Source organism: Panthera uncia, assembly GCF_023721935.1.
Source record: "Panthera uncia isolate 11264 chromosome B3 unlocalized genomic scaffold, Puncia_PCG_1.0 HiC_scaffold_1, whole genome shotgun sequence".
In the NCBI taxonomy this organism is placed as follows: domain Eukaryota; kingdom Metazoa; phylum Chordata; class Mammalia; order Carnivora; family Felidae; genus Panthera; species Panthera uncia.
In genome coordinates, this window is record NW_026057582.1 from 107422029 (window position 1) to 107440178 (window position 18150).

Sequence of the window (18150 nt, forward strand, 5' to 3'; positions counted from 1 at the left end):
CTTCTCTCATTCCTATTATTCACCAGATTTGGTTCCAGATGCCTCTGGATGATTCCCAAACATTGAATCGAACCCTCGGGAGGGGGACCTGTCACCACCCCAGATTTGCACAAGTAACCCATGTGTGCTGAAAGCCCCTCCCCATAGAGGGCCTCCCGGAACATGTCACCGGCACCGATCTTCTCAACACCCAAAGGCAACCATTTCTGGGAGAAATACACTCAGCTGAGTATTTTAAGTTCTGGTGGGAGTGTTGAAACTCAGGTTCAAAGTTTCTATTCCTTTATCCTTGTGGATGAGGGCTGCTTTCGTCTCCTCGTGTGTCTGTAGCTCATCTTTTCCAAAGTGCTGCAGACTGCTCGGGCTTGTGCACACTGCTTTTTATCTCTGTTTACCATCCCCCCCATGTGGCCCAGCCCCGTGTTGGGAGGAACGGCTATAGCAACACATGGCTCAAGAGGAGATCCGTGCCATCGAAACCAAAGTTTAAACAGTAAGGAGAGGGGTGTCTGGGTGGCCCAGCCGGTTGAGCGTCTGACTTCGGCTCAGGTTGTGATCTCACGGTTCATGAGTTCGAGCCCCACATCAAGCTCGGCGCAGAGCCCGCTTCAGATCCTTTGTCCCTCGCTCTCTGCCCCTCCCCTCCTCACACTGTCTCTCTCTCTCTCTCCCTCTCAAAAATCAATAAACATTAAAAAGTTAAGAATGAATAAATAAACTTGAATTTCAGACAATCAGCAGATAATTTCCTAGTATAGGTCTGCCACAAACATCGTATTTTATATTTGCTAAATATGGCAACTCTAGTTCAAAGCCCATCTCTTCCCAAAGCTGTGGAAGCTTTGGCAAGTCACTTAGGTCTTATGAACTTCCAGTTCCTCGGTGGTAAAAGGAGAATGTCAGCAAAGCCACCGTCCAGGGCTGTCTGTGAGGTCCAGCACAGAATACCAGGGCCCTATCATGAAGGGATAACTCCTGCTAAAGCTTTCTGTGTTGTGGGCCTGGATCTTGCTCTATGGGGTTCACCTGGTGTGAGCCCATACCTCTTGGTATGTACCCCTCACCTTCCAAGCTGAAGATCCTGTCCCCCAGGGCATCAACAATGTCCTTCAGGGCCGCCTCGTCAGTAACGTTGAAGAAGTGCTTGTCATCGGGGTCACTGGCGATGTATTTGATCTCATTTAGAAAAGCTTCTGGATTGATCCCCCTGCGGTTGTAGTAGCCCAGGACCTGCCAGGGAACGGGGGCAGGGCGACAAACCAGGACTTGGCACAGACCTCCCCACAGCCCCGCGGCCCCTGACCCCGCGTGGCTGGAGCCCTTTTTGGTTGCCATGGGCAGAACTCAGGGGCTCACCTGCATTTTGAAACAGGCTGTTTTGTAGGGGGCAGATAAGGCCCCTGTTCTAAGATAGGGTTCTGGGGGCTGGGTGGCTTGGGGGTGTTTTCTTGTGTTTTGAAGGTTTTGGCAATGGAGGAACTCTCCCCCAACCCCCAGCCTGTCCCCAACCGTTGCAGATAGCCCTCGACAGTGCTGAAAGAAAATTCCCAAGGTGCTCTTTAGGAGAGGATGAAACAAGAAGAGGCCCGTCCGGGGGCCTGGGCAGCTTGCTCACTACCCAGAAAATGCCCCTGGGAGTCCTCAGGGGTCTGACGGTAAAGCCTCTAGGGGCGGAGGGTGGGACAGGTGGGGCAGGACTCACGGCCACAGCGTATCTGGTCACGTTGTCTCTCTCGCTTTGCTGGATCACCTTCTCCAGGTCTGGGCTGTCATGGGACTCCCCATCTGTGATGACAATCATCACCTTCTTGGCCCCTTTCCTTCCGCCTTTCTGGAAAGCCTCTGAGCTGAAAACAGAGCACAGGGGGAGCGTCACAAGAGAGATGTAGGGATGCGGCAGCTCCCAGCGATCCTCCAGAGGGGCTGCCACAGATGTGGAGACGAGCCCCCTCACCTCCCCGGGGGAGCAACCCAATAGGGTTGGGATCTCAAACCAAAGAAGAAGCTGGGTTGAGGTGCCCACACTACTCATTTGCCAGCTACTCAGATAGGTCATGTATCTGCTTGTCTTTAAAAAGTAACTTTAAAGAGCCTCTTTAGGGTCCTGACCATGCTGTTTTGGGCAAGCAGAGGGAGCAGGTGGGTTTGGGAGGAAAGTTCAAGGTCAGATGGAGACCTTTAGACACCCTAAGTTAGTGGCTCAAAAACCCAGCTGTACGTTAGAATCACCGGGGGGAGTTAAAAAAAAATGCCAATGGCTAGGCCCCACCTGGGCATGTAATCAGCATCTTCCAGCATGGCCTGGAAATCAGGCCATTTTTTCATTAAAAATTTTTAAAAATGTTTTTATTCATTTTTTGAGAGAGAGAGAGAGAGAGAGAGAGAGAGAGTGATTGAACACAGGAGGGACAGAAAGAGAGGGAGACACAGAATCCGAAGCAGGCTCCAGGCTCTGAGCTGTCAGCAAAGAGCCTGACACAGGACTTGAACCCTCAAAGCACAAGATCATGACCTGAGCTGAAGTCAGATGCTTAACCAACTGAGCCGCCCCGGTGCCCCATCAGTATTTTTCAAAAGAATGAATACCGGGGTTGAGAACCACTTCCCTACATACTGAAAAGGTGACAGGCCAGAGTAATTCAACACCCAAACAACACTAATCCATAAAATACACATAATGACATCCGACAAAGTTCTGCTTTTCCCCACGAGGACTACTTTGATTCCATTTTGGGAACGATTAAATATCAAATTCCATGACAAATATTCCTCTCTCTTGCTTTTTGACTTTGTTTTGTGCCTGGAGCAGGTGCTTGGCCTGCCTCTCGGGCAATCCAGCCGAGGGCAAGGGGCCTGGCACGCTGACCCATGATGCTGCAGAGAGGCTCTTACAGCTAGCAACCCATTTCAGAAGCATGAAAACTGGCTGTGGAACCATTCTGGCTCTTGGTGCTTCTGTGGACAACCCTCCTTTAGATCGTGAGGTTCTGAGTAGGACAGACATGGTCTGAACCAAAAATCTGGCCCAGCAGGTAGAATTTTCCAATAAGGATCTAAAACCAGATGCTTCCCTTAGATTCTATGTTGACGCCCCTGGGGTCTGACCCGTGGAGTTAAGCTCTGCAATGCTAGGTTCAAGCTCCGTACCACACGAATCTCTTGTTACACGGAAGCTGATGAGCTTGACATGCATGGTTTAGATGTTGACGAATTCACAAAACCTGGAATAAGTTAGTTCAGAGCATCTTCAAAGCTCCCAGTGAAGAGAAACAGACCATCTGCCATTCTCTCAGCTCTATGATGTTGTGGATATACTGACTTAAAAAAAAAAACAAAAAACCCTTGGGGGCACCTGGGTGGCTCAGTCGGTTAAGCATCCGACTTTGGCTCAGGTCATGATCTCACGGTTCGTGAGTTCGAGCCCCACCTCGGGCTCCCTGCTGTCAGCTCAGAGCCCACTTCAGATCCTCTGCCCTCCTCTCTCTCTGCCCATCCCACCCCCCTCTCTCAAAAATAAGTAAACATTTAAAGAAAAAAAAAAAACACCTCGTATTTTAATATGAGCCATGAACTGAAGGAGGCCAGAGGCACAATTGACATGACTACAGCGACTTTTGAGCTTAAGCCTCACCCAGTGGAGCAAGAACTCTGCTAGTTCATCAAAAGATATTCTAGATGTTTCCATAAACTCATTGAAGGATCAGGCTGAGGCATGAAACTCCATATAAAAAAGTATGGCAGGGGAAAAACAGGTTTTATTATATATGGAGTCAAGAAAAATTTTAGGTTCATATTTTCATATAGAATTGTGTGAATATCTGTATGCATTTGTAATGGGGTAAATATTGACATGATTCATCAGATTTAAAATTGTGATTTTCTACTGAGTAAAAATCCTCGGATTTATTCCTTTGTAAATCAGATTATAAGTTCCTTAAGAACAGTGAGAGACTTATACTTACAACAGTTTCTGTGAACCTGGAAGCCAGAATGATCTATGGAAAAGTAGGCCATATCATGTCTCCTTTCTGCTCAAAATCTTCACTGGCTCCCATGTCTCTGGGGTCCTGAGAATGGCCCACCAGCCCATCGTAATCTGGCCCTTTTGTCCTTCTGTCCTTCCAAGCCCTTCTTCCTGCTTGCTCCCCTCAATAAAAAGTGTTGAGTGAGCTCAGTTGGAATGACATCATTATCCCCATGGCCCCCAAGCCATACATGACTATTAGATTCACCTTTATGTGCATATCTGATGAAAACACTCTCAAGCCTAAGACCCTTCCGTGGCCAGTCATGGTTGTTCTAGCTACGACATTATCATCCTCACAATCTGGCTTCAATACCCCCTGCCCCAACACGAACCTCACACCATGCTCAAAAGGCTCTAAACATAAGGATTCCTTGAGTTTCCCCCTCTTCTACCCTTAGTCAGGAGGAATGTCTCCTTTTCACCTCTCCTGATTGAATCCTGGGGTCTTCCTGGGACAAGCCAAATGCCAGCCCCTCTTGGCAATCCTTCCTTGGATCCTACCCTCTCATCCTTACTGAGTTAGACTGATGCTTTTCAGAGTTTCCCTATTGGTCCAGGAGCCACAGATTACCAGCTTTGATAACCCCTCAAGTCCATGGCCTGGATCTTTTTACTTTTTCAGGTGCCCAGAAAAAATGCATCGTGAATAAGCAAGGAGAGCATTTTCCCTTAAAACACACCCCCTGTAACTTGGGACTTGGCAGGCTGAGAAGATCATATTTCAAACCTCATTTGAGGTGCAGACTGCATAGCCCAGTGGTGCTCATGAGTCACGACTGGATTCAAACGACTTGCCGGATTGCGTACTCATAATCGTTCTGGGGGTGGTCGGCTACACCCCTGTATAAGTCACTTAGTTCACGCTGAGGAAGCAATAGCTCAGTGGGCATGGGCTTCCTCTGTTGCCCCAGCAATTTCACAAGGGCCTGATGGGGGCCCCAGGGACTCATCCCAGTGACAGCAAAACAGCAAAATGGCCCATTCCTTGTGAGGATGGGTAAAAGCCATCTTTACACAGAGGAAGTTCCTTTAGGAAAAAGTTTGAGCGAGTTTTATCAGCAAACAGAAGTTGATTAGTGGAGCCGTAACTTAATTATAAAGAATCGTAAGGTTGGAAAAAAATGTAATTGTTTGACCACCTGAAATCTCCTAAGTAGCTCCTAACTCCTAAGTAGCTCTCACACTGTGGAATTCTGTTAAACACATCAGCTAATCCTATGTGAGGTGGGACTACCAGAGAATGAGCCTGTGGTCTCAATGGCCATAGTGGAATTCATGTCCATAGGTGTAAAATGTATACATTTATAATCTATATGCCTTAGGAGTTTAGGCCTCAGCTTGAAAGATCTTGGGGAATTGCTTCTAAAATCACTCACCGATTTCAGTGGGGGTGAGCACAACGTTTTGCGTAATGGCAGTCTCACTGGAGCCAGCACAAAGCCATCTGTGAGGGCATCTTCTAGAGGTAACCTTCATTATCATTGTGAGTGAGTTCAGGTGTGATTTTTAAGGAGGCAGCCTCGTTACTCCACAACCTCAGAAGTTAGACTTACCCGTGTTCCTCATACTACATTGATGACAGATACTCCACAGGAAGATTCTGCCCTCATGGAACCTACAAACTTTTTATAGGGTCTCTGCAGCACAGCCCATTTTCCATAGTCGTTTGCAACAATACCTCCCATCCCAAACGTTCTTCTGTGATGTAACCTCTCCATTCCTCCATCAAGGGGCAGAGTCAAATGCTCTTCCCCTAGAATCTGGGCTGGCCTTAATGGCTCACTCTATCAGTAGAATACGACAGAAGTTATAGCCGGGACTTTGGGGGCTAGGTCATAGGCAATCTCAGAGTTCCTGTGTGGGCCCGCTGGAAAGCTCTCTTGGGACACTCCCTCTCGGAGCCACATGGCCACGTGTGTGTGCTCAGGTCGCCAGCCCACACCGAGCTCCCAGCCAACAGCCCAGAGCAACTGCCAGCCACATGGGTGCGCCATTTTGGAAGTCCAGTCCAGTCAGCTCCTCAGATGACAACAGCCCCAGCTGACATACCAGACTACCACCCCAGGAGAGATGCCAAGAGAGAATTGACCAGCTGAGCCCAGCCAACCCCCAGAGGTTTGAGGGGTTAATAAATTATTGTCTCAAGGTAGGGAATTTTGTAGAGGATTGTTATACAGCAGTATGTAACTAGCACAGTTATCTGAGATTTAAGTAGATTATTATTACTTCTATTTGACTAGGATCTTTTTTTTTTACCGAGCAAATTCGATGCCAAATGCTGTCCGGGTCTCTGTTCCTCCTCTCTGCTCAATGTGGCTGGCGGCTTCTACCACATCTCTTACAGACCTGTAGTCATTGAGGTGAAATTCATGCACCACATCTTCTCCGTACTGGACAACCCCAACCTGCAAGGCAGGGGAGAGGACGACAGAACATCTTGGTCCCTGAGAGCTGGACCTTTGGAGGTGAGGCTCCCCAGAGTCGTCTCTCTGTCTGTGACTGTTCGAAAATGAGGAAGGCTGGAGAGTACCTGGGAAGAGCAGCAGTTCGGGAAAGCTCTGGGAATGAATGGATGGCTTGGTGACACAGGTGGAAGGTGCCTCTCGAGAGGGGAGGCTGTGATTTAAAGAAAGGCCCAACAGATTCTGTTTCTTGCTGGAGCGCAGAATTGAAGCCTAAAATATTAGCAGCCACGTGGCTGGAGCGTTGTGGCATTCTTCACTGAATGCTGGAACTAAGTTTCCTCAAAACTTAGAAGAGAAGAGATTCTTTTATCCCCAAGGCTGATAAGATATAGACAGTATTCATAGCCTCGAAGTAAACAAAAAACCTTAAAAGACTTACAGGGGGATTAGAATGAGAAAGCCTTCCTGTTGGATGGGGCCCGAGTTTATCTGGTGCCTTTCTAATGATGGACATGCACCCACCATATCCTAAAGATGATCTTCCAGTCATGAGGAAACTCACTCCCCTTTTTAACAGCTGTAGTTGCTACGGAGTAATTTCTTAGATTGACTTGAAATCTGCCACCTTGTCCCTCCTATATGTCAACCCTCACTTGGCTATGACCTCTCCCTGAGTCTTCTCTCAAGATCAGTGTGTCTAATCCTCCCCTGTGCCTCACTTGGCAGGGTTCTACGTGACCTTTCCTACCTTCACTCTACCTGGTTACCTGGCTAAAGTCTTTCTTAATAGGTGGCATCTCTCCCGGAAGATAGGTTTGACCAGTGAAGTGGGGCCTCCCCCAAACTGTCCCCGGATGTGCCCAGCAGAGTTGGGTGTCCTGGGCTCAGGGCCTGGCACTGACCCTTGCACCTACACCTTGCCAGCACATGCAAGGATGCGCTCCTCCCTCACCCAGGGTGGCGTCTTCCATAGGTTCGGGGAGCCCTATTCAGAGGAGGAGAGAGTCCCAGAGATTCTCACCTGGATCTGCCCAGGGCCGATGTAAAACTTCTTCAGGATGTTGATGAGGAAGTGCTGAACCTCCACCCAGGGGTAGATGCTGTTGGAGCCATCCAGGACAATGACGATGTCCATGTAGGTCTGGCACCCTGGGAAGTGGGGACACGGTCATGGCTGCCCAGTGAGTCAGCGTCTGCTTTCAGTCTCTGATCCTCCAGGCGAGTGCCCAAAGGACAACAGAAGAAGGCCCCTGTCATGTATATATAATTCCCTTACCTGGGGAGCTGTCCTTGGGCTAGTGGCTGATTTGGGCGACATGAATGATGAGCCCAGGAACTCCTGGCTCAGCTCAACCACTCTGTGCTGGCTGTTCGGACCAAGCTTAAATTCAGCCTGATTGCCTCCGCTCTTCATCAGGGACTAACCTGCCACCGGCTGGGTTAATGTTTCTGAGGCAGCCATCCTGCCCGGATCAGTAGCTCCCTGTCATTTGTTTTACTGCAATGGCAGGCTGCACTTACCACATTTAGTCCAAATGAATGAGTTTCACTTTTTATGGTGTGCCGGCTAAGACTGTGGGATCCCGCTTCAGACTGTGTGACTCCTGGCTTGGCTGAGCACTAGCTGTGTGACCTTGGGCAAGTAACCTAACCTCTCAGGGTCAGTTCTCTGCTGTAAAACAGGTGTGACGATAGGAGAGGGTCGTCCTGAGGAATCAAGGAGACGAGGCTTCTACAGAACTGAGCGCAAAGTCAGTGCTCAAGGAATCTTAACTGACCCTCTTTTCATTTTTTTCCCCTACGTTTTAAAGCAAACTACTCTGTGAACGTGACAATGACATCATCGGGTCAAGCATTTGTGCATTTATCTCTGCTCTGAGCATAAAGGTTTCTCTATATTGTCGTAATATTAACATCGCGTTACAACGAACAATAAAAACCGACAAAGAAACGTTGGTACCGTAACAAATGCAAAAACCTTCTTTTAAAATCTGAATAACTTCGTCCTCTTTGTCAACAGTTGGGGTTACTTTGCAATTAGTTGTCCCGATGTGATGTGATATACACTACACGACATGATATCATGTGGAAATACTGGGTATCTGTTGACTTTTACTGGAGAATTTTCACACTGTTGTAAAATCTACTTTATAGCAATATGGCAGAAGCCTTTTGTGTGTTAACGATTCCAGTAACTCCTGTATCGTGAAGGTGCGCTCTGATGAAGTCAGTGCCCACCAGAGACAAGAAGGTGCAGGCTTTGTGTCTGGGAGGGCATTTTAGAAGCGTTTGGGTGACTGGGAGGCTCACAATCACCTCTGCTTTAGAGTCGTGTAGACGTTCTTGTCCCCACCTGCACGCCGTGTGCAACGTGTGATGGCCCAATACTTCTGGGCGGACAGCACCAGATAGCTTTGTCCTTTTCCAGGCTGGTTTAGCTCCACGCCTGTGGACCAAGCAGCTGTGCGGTGCCAGTGGCCACAGCAGCGACCACGACAGCAATTCCTTAATTAGGGGGAGTTCCTAATCTAGCGGTAGGAGCCAGGTTTCTCTTGCTTTTTAAGGCATCTTCATTATTAGAATGCATTTATTACTGCTGATTTCTTTCTTGCAATTTCACATTTTTCTTTTGAATCATCTTGAGAAGAACTTTGCTTTACATCTATGGCTCCTAAACAGGGCTGAACACTCCGGTGAACACACACACACACACACACACACACACACACACTCACACTCACACATACACACACCCTGGGGCTTGTCCCAGATATACTGAGTTACAGCCTCCAAAAGGGGTGCCCTGGGACCTGTGCTTGATAAACTCCCAGCCAGATGAGCAGGCCTCCATCAGAGGAGCTTCCGGAGGCCTGGATGGTCATATGTTGGCCTGGGGTGAGGTTCCCTGTTCACAGCTCATGTGACTGACCTTGGGCCTCCTCCCCAGCCACAGCACCTCCTTTCCCTTGGCCACTCTGGGAGCATAGAATCAACACCTCCTCCTTTCCCTTAAAAGAACCACTTTCCAGCCCCTGCTGGCTGATGCTCCCTCCCCACCCACCCCCACCCACCCCATGCATCATCCTTCCATCTCTGATTGGGCCGTGTTGTTTACAGGGAGGCTGCTGTTAGCCAGAGGTGCTAATCCCCTCACCCTCAATAAAACGGTTAGCAGCTGCTTGGGTGATGGTATTCAGCTCAGAGGAAACAGTGAGGCTCGGAGCCAAGTAGTTTGGGCTTGCCGGAGACAAGGTCTGAATATTTTTCCCCAGATTTTCTCGGCGGGTGGGGAGCGAGTGGGAGGTTTTGTGTTCCATGAGGCTCTGGGCAAGCGGGGTGGAGCCTCCTGATATCCAGGAACACCAGTTAGAGGGGATTGTTACCAGGGATAATTCTGTTTTCCTTGGCCTTCCACCTACAGGCAACTGCATTGCACAACATCAGAGGGCACCATTCACATTGTAGTCTAAGTGAACAACGTCCCCAAAGTTGTGCTGTGCACAGCTTGCCTGCTATACATAGCTGGCCCAGCATCCCCTCCCCCACTCACAGTGGGTTTGCAGTGAGCCTCTCTAGTTGCCAGGATTGTCTTCATAACCTCGGCTCACTTGCCACCTGCCATCACTCTGGGTAACCCGCAGGTTCTGCATCAGGGCAGGGCTAGCCACAGGTTCTGGAGAAGGGTGGAGCTAAGCAGGTTCTGGATCAGGGCGGGGCTAGAGTCCCGGTGCGGCTTTGTGGTGGTGATCGGAACTCAGAGCCTCCCGTGACTGTCAGCCACCCTGCATGGATCTACAGATTTGAAGCTACTTACTTTGGAGAGCCGGGGCCACCGTCTTGGCGAACCTGAAGTTGGAGTTGACTCGCGAACACATCCCTGTGGTGTAGTAGGAACTCCCACACTCGTGAGACCAGAGGGGGCTGCAGGCCTGTGAAACACAGTCCAGACCCCCAGTCAGTAGGGGTCTCTGGGAGGGTCCAGGCCCAATAGCCTTTGGCCCAGCCCAACCTCCATGACCTGACTATTGGTACTCCCAGGACTTAGAGAGTCTTCTTGGAGTCTAACTGAATTCTTTCTTGCCATAATGTGTTCTAGTTCCCTTGGTTTCGGGTGGAATAGAGAAAAACTAATTTTGGAATCCTCCTTTGTTGTATTTTCAAGGGTCCCATTCTCGACTCCATCATCTAGAGTTATGACTCTACCCTACCTGCCCACCCCACCCACCACACAGGATCATCCATGGGATGATCACTAGATCACTAGGTCACTAGAAGAGCCTCTCTGAAGAGGTCACCTGAACGTCCTTACTGAAAAGACTTCCAGGTCCCAATAACATGCTCATGCCTCTTCGCGGGGAAAGAAAAAAGAATGTTTCTGCTTTTTTCCCTGAAATTTGCTACCCAAAATATTGATGTCAGCTCCTGATTTAAAGACTGATAAGTCCTCAGAGTCAGGGTCATTAAAAATGAAAGCCCAGCTCCATGTCTCCATTTTTGTACTGTGCCAGGAAACGCAGGACTAAAGTTTGTGCTGTAATTTCCTTTGGTTTGGAAAAATAAATATTCCATTTCTAACCTCTTTCTTTGATTAACTTTCTTTTCGTACTCAGATTTTAAAGGTTTAGTTTTATCTGTGTCCTCTGTTGAAGCTGCAGTAAATTATTTCTGGAAGTATGGGGAGAATAAAGAATAGGAGGGTGGGTGATAGATTATGGCTAGAGGGATAGATGGATGGGTGGATAGATGATGGATGGATGGATGAATGGATGATGGATGGAGGAATAGTGGATAGATTATGGATGGTGGGTAGATGCATCATGGACAAATGGGTAGGTAATGGATGGATGGGTGAGTGGATGAAGGACGGATGGATGGATAGATGGATGGATGGAAGGATGGCTGGGTGGATGGATGATGGATATCAGATAGATGGATGATGGATGGATGGATAGGTAGATAAATGATGGATGGATGAATGGGTGGATAGATGATGGATGGGTGTAGGAAGGGATGGATGGAAGGATGAATGAATGGGTGGATAAATAGATGAATAGAGAGACAAACAATTGGTTGGGGGATGGACTGATGAGTGAAGTGTGAATGGATGAATAAATGAGTGAATGAGTGAACAAAAGTTGCTATTTATGGGTGCCTGGGTGGCTCAGTTGGTTAAGCATCCAACTCTTGATTTTGGCTCAGGTCATGATCTTATGGTTCGTGAGACTGAGCCCCGCATCGGGCTCTGCACAGACAGTGTGGAATCTGCTTGAGATTCTCTCTCTCCTTTTCTCTCTGCCCCTCCCCCTGCCCACACTCTCTTTATCTCTCAAAATAAATAAATAAACATTTTATAAAAGGTTTCTTAACCAATGCACAGGGACTTAACCAATGCACAGAAGCCCCAGAGGGTGTATCACACCATCCTTCTTGGGCTTGCTTTCATCCCACCTTGTGAAGTAGGTGAAATCAACTTGGTAGGAGCATGACAAGGAGCCTCAGAAAGAAAAGGGAGTAGCAACAAAGCCCCTGACAGGTCTGTGTGTGGACAGGACCCAGGGTCTTATTTGCCCTTGGCTGGGATGGTGAAAGGCTGTGGGGCCAGCCATACACCGAGACATCTCGGGGCTTTCCCTGGCAGGGCTACTGTGCTCTCCTTAAGCCCCTGGGCATCCCAGTCATCTCGTTGTCCTGGTGTTTGGTGATCCACACCCTGGACGTTTCATCTGTCCGTCTGTCCAAGGACAGCCTTGGACAAGAACGAAGAGTGACACAAGCCCTCCTATCTTAAAATGAGTGGATCATTTTATTGGTTTTTCTGGGTAATTTTTCTCTGAAATCCTCTCTTGCAGCCATTTCTAGAACTATCAGTCCCAGCAGGATCCTGTTTTGAATCCCCAGCATCATCCAGCTTGTGGTGGCAGGAAGTAGGCAGTGCCCACCATGATACCTACACCCACACTTGCTGACGGCGTGTAAAGTGCGCATGCACTCGCGTGGGCAGGGTGCAGAGACCTGAGAGCAGCTGCTTCTGCCCCAGCATCACGTTTACACTACTCACTGGCTTATCAGCTCTCCCCGACCAGCATTAGGTCCCAGCAGGGCACGAGCTCTGTTGACTGCTGACTCCCCAGTGCCCGGCATGTGCTCAGCACATCGTAAGTGCTCAAAAAATTATAATTTAAATGAAGAAATGTCCCCAGCACTCCAGTGCATGCACCCCCTCTGCTTTCTTCCTTGCTAAGACCATTGTCTCTTCTTTATCTATTTTTTAAATGTTTATTTATTTTGAGAGAGAGAGAGAGAGAGCAAGAGACAGAGAGACAGAGTGCAAGCAGGGGAGGGGCAGAGAGAGAGGGAGACACAGAATCTGAAGCAGGCTCCAGGCTCCGAGCTGTCAGCACAGAGCCCGACGCGGGGCTTGAACTCACGAACTGTGAGATCATGACCTGAGCCAAAGTCAGACATTCAACCGACTGAGCCACCGTGGTGCCCCCATTGCCTGGTCTTTAAAAGCAAATTGAAAACCTCCTCAAGAAAGCCTTCCCATTTAACTCCGGGTGGCCGTCACTCTGTGTTTCTTCCCTCAGTTGTAGTAAATCTGTGTTTTCTACTTATGGCTTCCCTCCAGAGTCTTCTTAGGGTGTGTGGTGTTTCTCTGATTGAACCTGGAGCACAGATTTGGGCTGCGCCTCAGAGGAGCCCCCTCACCCCCTGCCTCTCCTGGCCCCAACCAAGGGGTCTGGTGGGGGGGCAGGAGGGGCTGGGGCTTGGAGAGAGGGTGGAGTGGGTGGCTCTTACCAGGAAGCTGTTGTCCTTGGGGTTGGTGGCCAGGCTCAGGCCGAGACGCATGTTGTCCTTCCGCTCAGACACATTGGAGAGAGTGACCCTTCCTGGGGTGGGAGGGAGGAGCTTAGCCTGCAGCCCCACCCCCACCCTGGCCCCAGAGCCTGCCACTGCCGTCAGCCACCAGACGTGTTTGTGGCAGGGTCAGGGCCGGGCAGAGTCCTCCCCAATTCCCCCTGCCCCTCTAGAGCCCTCGCTCGCCTGCACGTCCATGCAGCCCTTCACGGTTTACGAAGGCCTTGCCTAGACCTGGTCTGATTACTTCTTCACAATTCCCTGAGAGATGAGCAAACTGAGTCTCAGAGAGGCCAAGCAACCTGCCCAAGGTCACACAGTCTGCACACGGCAGAACTTTCCGTTGCCCCATCCAGCCTTTTTCCTCCTCCAGACATCTGAGTGGTCGCTAGCATTCCCCACGTCCTCCGTCCTTCACTTCCCAGAGCACCCGACTGAGGCTGGCTTCCTCTCTGCAGTGTCCCCTCCACATCTGCCCGCAAGCCAGTCTGCCATCAAAACTTGGCAGTCCGTGTCCTACTTGTGACTCTGCTTCTCTGCTCACCAGGTAAACTGACACAGGACAGCCGATTCTCTCGTGGGTAGCGGGAATGTCATTCTGTGGTTGGCCACCAAGAGAGCTCAGTAGGCAGGGTCATCGGCCAACTGAGTGTCGGGAGAGGGTTGTGGCAGAACAGAACTGCTCAACAAAATTCTGTTAAGGTTGTACTAAATAAGTTTGCAGGCCACTGAGGGGAAGGAAGCAAGCTTGAATTCCCCACATGTGTGCTGGGACGTGTGTGTGTGTGTGTGTGTGTGTGTGTGTGTGTGTGTTTACGCATGTGTAGGGGCATGGGGTGTGGGGGGGTAGAGGTCAGGGGAAAGCGAGCTGGGCATTGCATTAAACCCAGAGCAGGTCAATCTTCATGTAGTGTGAGGAGCAGCGAGATATCGTCCCTGCTGACCTCCAAGGACATGGATGGCCTCCGCCCAGAACGGTTTGCTAAATTAGCTTCATTGGTGACTGGAAGTATGAAGGGGGCACAAGCTAGCAGGGCCTGGGGCCGGGCATTAGGAGAGGCCAGGCCTGACTGCGCTTGAGGCTGGGGGCTGGGGGCCGTTGTGTTTGTTGTTGTTTTCTCTTTGGGTTCCCTCAGTTTGTAGTGAGGCTCCTTTTTTTTTTTTTTTTTATTTTTTTTTTTTTCAACGTTTTTTATTTATTTTTGGGACAGAGAGAGACAGAGCATGAACGGGGGAGGGTCAGAGAGAGAGGGAGACACAGAATCGGAAACAGGCTCCAGGCTCCGAGCCATCAGCCCAGAGCCTGACGCGGGGCTCGAACTCACGGACCGCAAGATCGTGACCTGGCTGAAGTCGGACGCTTAACCGACTGCGCCACCCAGGCGCCCCAGTGAGGCTCCTTTTGAAATCCAGCCCCTCTTGGCTGTGTTACGAGTGACTGGGATTGTTTTGTTTTGTCTGTCCGTAGAGGCCAGAGAGAAAAAGAGTAGTCATAACACTGTGTTTTTATAATGCCTCTCATTTACAAAGTACCATCCACACGTGCCCTCCCAGGACTGCCTCTCGGTCCTGGGACGCCCCGAAGTCAACATTTCCATTCAACAGAAGAGGAGATTGAGATGCGGAGAGGGGTCAGTGACTTCTAGAAGGTCACTTGCTGCTCAATGAGAAGAGTGGGGACTCAAACCCAGGCTGCGCACCGTTATATCCTGAGCTCCCCGTCTCATGGCAGGGCTGTGGCGGCAGTGGGGGGGTCGTGAGAAATCCGGAGAGGAAGCTCCAAGCCCTGGCTGGGCGACCTCCACCCCTCAGTGGCTTGGGGAGTTCTGCACTGCACTTGTGTCAGAGGCACGCCCTCAGCTCACCTCCCCATGCCGTCTCCTTCCTCCTGGTCCCAGAGATGGAGGTGAGACTGCCCGCCCGGAAGCAGGTGAGATTAGTAAGGAAGACCCTTGTGTTGGAATTAAGGAAGACTTGGGCTTAAGTCCTGCTTTTGCTGCGTATGGGCCTCAAGGACTTGGGGCAGCCACTACCCTCTCTTGGGGTTTGGTCTGCCCCTCTGTGAACAGGAGAGGTTAACGTCTTTCTCAGTGGGGTTGTCTGAGGACCCTGGGGCACAAGCCCCGCCTCACACAGAATCTGCCTTCCAGAATCACCTCCTCTGCCTGAGCCTCTGCCCTTCATTAAAACCCCGACTTCATCCAGCCGTCGGGAAGAAAGTGCCAGTGATCGGCTTTTTCATACCGAGTTGTGAATGTCTGCCACCCGCTTAGCCTTCCCTGGAGAGAGAAGAAAGAACATTCCTGGCTTGGTGAGGCTCATAGCCTGGAAAGGCCGTAGGAAAACCCAGGACTCAGGTTTCCCAGCCTAGCGTTTTCCACTGGGGGGATAAGCTGACAGATGGTCTTCCCGCTGTGCACTTTCTCTTCAGTGAAAGGAAAAGGAACACTCCTCAAACGCAGGGCTTCCTGATCAGTACTTTTCCTCCGCCCTGACTCACTTTGCTGCCCACCACCTCCCAGCTTAGGCCCAAGTTCAGGAATGTTTTCCAGGGTCTGATGGCTTCATGTCTCCCACTGCCAGAGGGGTTCCTCCTCCCTTGGAGGGAAATAGGATCCACAGTGGAAGCCAGAGCAGTGGAGAAAACTAAGCAATGGGTTGATGGGTTCACGTGTCTGTGTCTCCACCTGGACCAGGAGCCCCTCTCGGTGGCCCCAGCCCTGAGCCCAGTGCTCATCCCTCCCACTCCCATCCTCCCTCCCTCTGCCCCAGATACTTGGCCCCTCTTTCTGTCTTCCAACGGAGTAAGCTCATTCCCACCCCAGGGCCTTTGCACTGGTTCTCTTACTGCCTGGGATGCTCTGGCTCCACCTGACTCCTCGTCATCAGACCTTTGCTCAAATGTTACTGCTTAAAGAGGTCTCCCCTGACCGCCTTGCTATAAGGTAGAACCCCCTCCCCACCCAGCCTCTCTTATCACAGCACCCTGGGTTATCACACAGCATTCATCACTACCTATAAGCATATCCCTATCTATTGTTACTGCTTTCCCGTTTGTCTGCTTGCTTATTGTTCCCTCCCAGCAGAGATCTTGGCTTCTTGTTCCCTGCTGTATCCCCAGAAACTAGCAAGGTGCTTGGGGCATAAAATGTGCTCAGAAAAGGGGGACCTCACCTTACACATGAGCAAACAGAGGCTCAGAGAGAGCACGTGTGCTCCCTGTGGACACGATGTGACGAAACTGTCCAAGTGGAAGAAGGAACCCAGCTTGGCTTGTTTGGGAAGCCTGTGCCTTCAGGGTGGTGATGACTGGGTTCTGCGAGCCACCAGCCAGGCTCTTGCTTCCCCCAGCTTATTTCCTCACTGAAGTCTGGGCCCCGGCTGTGCTGGGGTTTGAACTTCCCACCCACGGCGCTGAGGCAGATGTGGACAGCGGGAGCTTCCAGCACCGTGTGATGGGACCAGCTGGCCACCCTGGGGATCTGGGTTCTGGGGCTTTCTCTTTGATGCAGACCTTCTCATCCATCTGCTTATCTCTTGAAGCTCTGCCGTCTCCCCCACCAGGCCCACACTGCCTCCCTTCACCTCCCCAGCGAGCCCCACCCTGCCGTGTAGGGCAGAGGCCGCCTCTCTAGAAGTCAGGAAGACCAAGGGGCCTGGCCCTGGGAAAGGCCAGTCCTTTATGGGAGGGTTGGAAATACAGCTTCTCAGCCCAAATGGAATTTTTGCTCCCTTCTGAAAGCAATGTGATGGCCCGGCCACTGTCCAACATTTAGGACAAGGTGGACGTGCTTTACAGGATCAGTGTGTGTGTTTTAACGGATGCACATGTATGGATACACACACGAATCATACAAAGGCTCTTCGGCGAGGACAAAGCCTTCATTTCAGAAAGGCAGTGCTGCTTACTGAGGACTGCCTGGGGTGGAAACTTGGCCTTGCCGCTTATTAGCTAGGTGACCCTGGGCAGGTCCCCCCATCTCGTATGGTTGTCGAGGGGATCAGATGAGTCAAAATTCCTAAAAGTGCTTAAAGCAGTGGCTGCCACATGGTGAAGATTATATAAGATATATGAATGCTGGCTATTCTTCTTGCAAAATCGGAAAGAAGACAGGAAATGTTTTTCCCCTGCTAAGAGTGCAAACCTTGTGTTGAGGGGCCGTGGGTGAGTCAGAAAGAGGAATGGCCTGCAACACCGGGGGCCCTGCTTTGAATCCTAGCCGGCCCCTGACAAGCTGTATGGCTCTGGGAATGTTTCTTCCTCTCTGGCCTCAGCTTGCTCGTCTGTAAAATGGGGGCAGCGGTACCAGGGTGGCTGTGACTGTGTGACTATGGGCATGGATGTGCTTTAAAGATTGTCCCGCCCTAGACGATGGTTGGCCTCACTGTGGGGAGACCAGTGGCTCACGTTACCCAGGTTGAGCTTGGTACAGTTCCCGTGGGTCACCGGACACTTGTACACGTCTCCCGTCTTCTGGTGGCCGTTGGTTTCCAATGGAGCGCCCACGACCAGCCTGGGAAGGAAGAGAAGACAAGTAAAGACCGACCCTGGAGAAGGTGCTCCTTCCTGGCAAAGGATGGAACCCGGAGGGCGGTGCTGAGATGGGCTGGGGAAGGTGAGAGGAAATCCTGGAGGAACAGCCACGTACAGACACCCCAACATAGATCTTTGCCTCCCACGGAGAGGGACACTGTGTATTCAGCATGACGTCATGGGATCTGTGACCTAATCCGGGTCCTTGCCAGGATCTAGAGATACAGAGACGAAGACCACACGGGCCCCGTTACAAATGAGATGGAGGTAATCCTCGGGAGAAGAGGTCAGGGCAGACATCGCGGAGGAGATGTGCTGGGGCTGGG

General features: G+C 50.6%; 1 protein-coding gene across 1 annotated transcript in view; it reads right to left on the reverse strand.

Moving 5' to 3' along the window:
• Window positions 1–18150, reverse strand: part of ITGA11 (integrin subunit alpha 11) — a 123756-nt gene that overhangs the window by 43966 nt on the left and 61640 nt on the right. The window contains exons 3-9 of the mRNA XM_049613806.1: window positions 17704–17804; window positions 13231–13322; window positions 10247–10361; window positions 7454–7581; window positions 6284–6432; window positions 1703–1847; window positions 1065–1230 (exon numbers count right to left, since the gene is read on the reverse strand). Coding sequence (XP_049469763.1) covers window positions 1065–1230; window positions 1703–1847; window positions 6284–6432; window positions 7454–7581; window positions 10247–10361; window positions 13231–13322; window positions 17704–17804 — 896 coding nt within the window. The remainder of the gene's footprint in view (window positions 1–1064; window positions 1231–1702; window positions 1848–6283; window positions 6433–7453; window positions 7582–10246; window positions 10362–13230; window positions 13323–17703; window positions 17805–18150) is intronic.